Source organism: Cebus imitator, unplaced genomic scaffold (assembly GCF_001604975.1).
Source record: "Cebus imitator isolate Cc_AM_T3 unplaced genomic scaffold, Cebus_imitator-1.0 Scaffold452, whole genome shotgun sequence".
NCBI lineage: Eukaryota > Metazoa > Chordata > Mammalia > Primates > Cebidae > Cebus > Cebus imitator.
The window spans coordinates 480674-486094 of NW_016107767.1; the positions used below are offsets into that span (position 1 = coordinate 480674).

Consider the following 5421-nt stretch of genomic DNA (forward strand, 5'->3'; position numbering starts at 1 on the left):
AAAAAAAAAAAAAAAAAACAAACCACACTAGGTCATAAGTTAATGTTTATAAAGCACTTAAAACAGTTATTGACAGTAATAAGCATTTTATAACTTTTAACTGCTACTATTATTACTGTATTATGTGCAGCACTTAAGAGAAACCAAGATGAGTTTACAATACTTGTAACAGTAAGCCTGTTAAATATAAAATAATTTTTCCTATGTCATCCTTCAGACTTATTTTTTCCTTATTATTTTGAGTTCAGTAAAACTTTGGCTCATAAATTTGTCTTTTAAAATGACTGTTTCAGATGAGTAGTATCAGAATAACTAAATAAGCAAAGTTAATACGAGAGGGGTAAGGAACAAAAAGAAAACTACATTTCCCAGACTCCCTTGCAGGTAGGGGTGGTCATGTGATGTAATTCTAGCCAAAAAGTTGTAAGTAAAAGTTGGGCAAACTCAGCTGGTACTAGCTTTGTTTGCTCATTACTCTCCCCCTTCTTTCTGACTGAAATGTAGGCATTGTAGAATGTGCTCTGACAGCCATGTTGTGAATACAACAGGAGTGACTATCACTGCCAACATATATTGGGATAATATACATAAAACATATATTAAGGTATTGGGATAGGGAAAGGCAGTCTGTTACTTCGATTGAATACACTTCTTAGCTGATATACATACTAATTCAGGCTGCCTATCTTTAATTAAACAGTAATTAGAAAGAAATCCCAGAAAATAGTTGTCATTTGGGTCAGCTTCAATCTGTGTCTTGATCAATGGTTTTAAATGACCCTTGAAAAAGCCTTTAACTTCCTTTCAAGAGGTTGCCTAAGAATGGTCCAGGGAATCCATTTGTGAAATGCTATCTTGACAGCCTTGCCCTAGCAGCCCCTCTACCATCAAATCAGATATTCTGTCAGTCCTTACAATTTTAGTTTTCTGTAAGACATTTTTAAAAATTAACTTTCTTACTAATAATGTTTATTCTCTTTCCTTCAGAGGCTTACAAAGAGTTATTTGTGCATTTTATTGAAACAATTTAGGAAATACTCTAAGCTATGTTAGAAACATCTGTATTTTTATTCAACTGTATAATAAACCTCCCACACTGTCTATTATGTTATAATCTTTGGCAGTGTTTTCTGTATCAGTATTTGCTGACAAAAGAGTTCATTTTGAAATGTCATCATTATGCTTTCTGTGTAATAGTGAGGCCATTTTAATCACAGAAAAAAGAAAGTTTTCCCAATGTTATGTCACATTTTTGGTTTTTTGTTTAAGCAACCTCACAAAATAGGCCTGCAAGTGTTACTTGTCCCCCCCCCCCCGGTTTTTTTTTTTGAGACAGGATCTCACTCTTACCCAGGGTGGAGTGCATGATCTTGGCTCACTGGAGCCCTCAACCTCCTGGGCTCAAGCGATCTTCCCATATCAACCTCCTGAGTAGCTGGACTACAGGTGTGTGCCCCACACCCCTGACTAATTTTTGTATTTTTTGTAGAGATTGTATTTCACCATGCTGCTTAGGCTAGTCTCAAACTCCTACACTCAAGTGATCCACCTGCTAGGATTACACCCCAGCCTATTATTACTTTTTTTAATTTGAGACAGGGTCTCACTGTTGCCCAAACTGGAGTGCAGTGATGAAATCATAGCTTACTGCTGCCTTGATGTCCTGGGCTTAAGTGTTGCTTACATAGCCTCCTGAGTTGCTGGGATTATGGGTGTGCAACACCACGTCCAGCTAATTGAAAAAAAAAAAAATTTTTTTTTTTTTGGTAGAGTCTTGCTATATTGCATCGGCTAGTCTTGAACTTCTGATCTTAAGTTATCCTCTCACCTCAGTCTCTCAGAAAACTGACATCACAGGTGTGAGACACCATGCTTGGACCTATTGTTACCTGTAGTAAAATTTTCAAAGTCCTGGATTGGTTACCAAATAACTTTAAACACAATTGGAAAAACTGCTAGCTAATCATAATGGCTTCATATAAATCATTAGCAAATACCTTGAAACATTATATGCACTTAGGGTAAGGCTCTTCATTAATAAAAGTGGAAGTGAACCAATATTTCAAAGAGTATTCTTCATAATTTTGAATTTGATGGCCAATTTCCTATCATATCTGATAAATGTGGTTTCCCTTTATCTTCAGAGAATATGTTCCAAGGCCCCTAGTGATACTGCAGGTAGTACTGACTCTAACTATACAAACTCTAACTATACTACGTTTTTTCCTATATATACATAATTATGAGAGACTTTAATTTATAAATTAGGCACAGTAAGAAATTAATAACTAATAATAATTTATAACTAATAACACCTAATAAAAATATTGTTACTCTTCCTATTAAAATAGGAAGAGTAACAATATGCCAACATTACTACTCATGCACTTTGGGGCCGTTCTTAAGTAAAATAAAGGTAACTTGGATACAAACCATGACATTTGATCTGATAACCAAGATAGCTACTAAGTGACTGATGAGGGGGAGGGAGTAGCATATACAATGAGGATATGCTGGACAAAGAGATGATTCACATCCCAGTTGGACAGAACAAGACAGCATGACATTTCATCACAATACTCAGAATGGTGTACAATTTAAAAACTTATAAATTGTTTAATTCTGGAATTTCATATTTAATATTTTTGGACTGTAGTTGACTATAGTAACTGAAACCTCAGAAAGTAAAACTGCAGATAAAGAGGGAGTATTCAAGTTACTATTTGTTTTCATCTCATTGATGTGTCTAACAAAGAGCTGGAAGTTAAGTAGATGTGCCAGCACTATTTTCTTGTGGTGGATGGGTGATTGCCTTTTACTATTGTTTGGCTTCATTGCAAGAAATCTAAGCTCCCTGGCCACTTTGTGAATAGTGTGGTGAATGGTAGATGATATCCATACATTCAATCAACTGCTGAAAGCAAAAGTATCAGTGAGGAAACGTGCATTCTCCCTTTTCTTTCAGGATACCTTCTCATAGCATGTGTGACATACCTGTCTTGTTGACTGAGTTAGGATGCTAATATCAATCTGTATACATTATTAATAAAGCTTCATTTCTTTTTTTGTTTTTAAATATGAATAGAAGTTCTAACAGCCTTCCCCGAAACTGGATTGCACCCACAACCATGTCCAGCTAATTTTTGTGTTTTTTTGTAGAGATGAGGTTTTGCCGTCTTGCCCAGGCTGGTCTTGAAGTCCTGAGCTCAAGCGATCCACCCACCTCAGCCGCCTAAAGTGTTGGAATTATAGGCGTGAACCACCAGGCCTGACCGATCATGGGTTTTTAATCTGGAAGTAAAGACTATTTGGTCCAACCTCCTCATTTTAATCTGAAAATAGGTTTACAATAACCCACAGTAAGTATTAAAATCTTAATCTCCTAATTTCCAGTACAACTATCCTTGTAGTATTTAATATCATACCTCTATACCTATAGCAATTTATCTGAATTTATTAAGCACTCTGTAATATAATGCACAAGGCACTGGTTCTGGACACTGAAAGGGAGTAAGATATGATCCCAGACCTAAGTTGTTTATTTGTCTTACCTGTTGAATGAATTCATCTCTTTGGTCCATTATTATTTTCTGAGGAGGTCCATATAAGAAAAATATATTGATAATAGCTTTAGAAACTTCTGATGCTGAAACATCACAAAGAGGCAAAATCATAACCCATTTGGTGAATAAATCTGTCATGATTATAGCATACACATGACTTCTGTTGCTTGTATGAAAAGGCCCCATCAGATCAGCAGTAACTAAACTCCATGGATTGTCCACCTTGAGAAGGTGCTGTTTCGGTGCTACAATAACTGTATTTTTTGCTACTTGGCAATGCTGACAAGCGTATACCTACAAACAGGCACACAATAGAGAAAATACATACAAATGTTAATACTCAACACAATATAAAAGCAGTCTTATAATCTGAATTTTAAAATGATTAATAGGTACACTTTCTGTTTTGAAGGAGAAACTTCTGGACTGAGAATCACTGGATTAAACCTATTTAGAACAACAAATAAGTAAAACAATAACAAACAACTGTAGTTGCTATTACAGCTGACCCTCAAAAAACATGGGTTTGGGCTGTGAAGGTCAGCTTGTACATGGCTTTTTCAACCAAACACAAACAAAAAATACAGTATTGGTAGGGAGGGATGTGAAACTCAAGTAAACAGAGCTGACTTCTTATATATGCAAGGCCGACTGCAGGACTTCGGTATGAGTACATTTGGTTATATGAATGCGGTGCTAGAATCAATCCCGTGCATATACTGAGGGAAGATTATACTACCAAATGACCATCTTATGGGTCTTATTCACACGGAACATAAATGTGATTCATAATCAATATTTATAAAATGCTTAAGAAGATCTTGTTTCCTATAATTTAAAATCAGTATGAAGACTTACAATAATTTCTATATGCACAAAATGTTTCCTTTAAAATTATCACATTAAGAAGTTGATTCATTAATCTATTCCAACCATATTTACTGAAATATAATTTCATTCATAATATATGCTAGAAAATTTTCTAGGTCATGGAGAAAGAATAAACATAAACAAAACCCATGCTGTTCTGCAGCTTTCATTTGAGTGAGGTGAGAAAAGATTAAAGATTAACTGATCAATTTATGGATAGGTGCCATTTCTCTATAGATTTCTGGAATTCTACCCTGGAAACTGCTTTCAAACTAGCTGCTGAAGAAAAATTTAAAAGTCATTTAATCACATTATAAAGTCATTTAATCACATTATAATCACAGTTACTTTTGATCAGAATTTTCATTTTCCAATTTAAACTTATTTGTTGGATTTTATCACAAATAACTTCTGATTATTCCCAAAAGTCATATCATTCTTAAATGATAACAATTTGACAGATTTCACTGAATGCTTATAAAAAATGCATGGCAGGGAAAATACATAAATTATGAAGGTCATTGGAATACCTGAATAGATCCATAAACCAATAACTCACAAATGATACTTAGTTAAATGTTGGTTTAATTCCTTATACTTGAAATGCCAGTATTTTTGATGCACTACTACAATTATTAAGGAGATCTCATATATATTCCAAGGAATTCCTACCATTTGGCATACAGTGCACTGGAAAGAGGAGGATCAGTTGACTTCCAGCAAGAACCCCAGAATTCCTATAGGTGAATTTTCTATCAGGAGAAGTTGAAGGTCCAAATGGGTCACAAAGTTACAAAACTCAGACTTACTTCATTATCCTGAAAATTTGATTTCAGTTCTATTTGGTTTGTGTTGACATTCTACCTCAAGATGAAACAGGCACAATAGATGAGAACACATACTTTCCTGTTCAAATTATACTTAAGTGATTCAAAACAACTGTGAAGGAAAATACAACTTCCTTTAAGTGTTTTTTTTTTTTTTTTTT

General features: G+C 34.6%; 1 protein-coding gene across 3 annotated transcripts in view; it reads right to left on the bottom strand.

Annotated features, from left to right (window-relative positions):
- Positions 1 to 5421, bottom strand: part of GIN1 (gypsy retrotransposon integrase 1) — a 36022-nt gene that overhangs the window by 16745 nt on the left and 13856 nt on the right. For all 3 annotated transcript variants that reach the window (XM_017511806.2, XM_017511807.2, XM_037732547.1), the window contains one exon: positions 3552 to 3857. In XM_017511806.2, coding sequence (XP_017367295.1) covers positions 3552 to 3857 — 306 coding nt within the window. The remainder of the gene's footprint in view (positions 1 to 3551; positions 3858 to 5421) is intronic.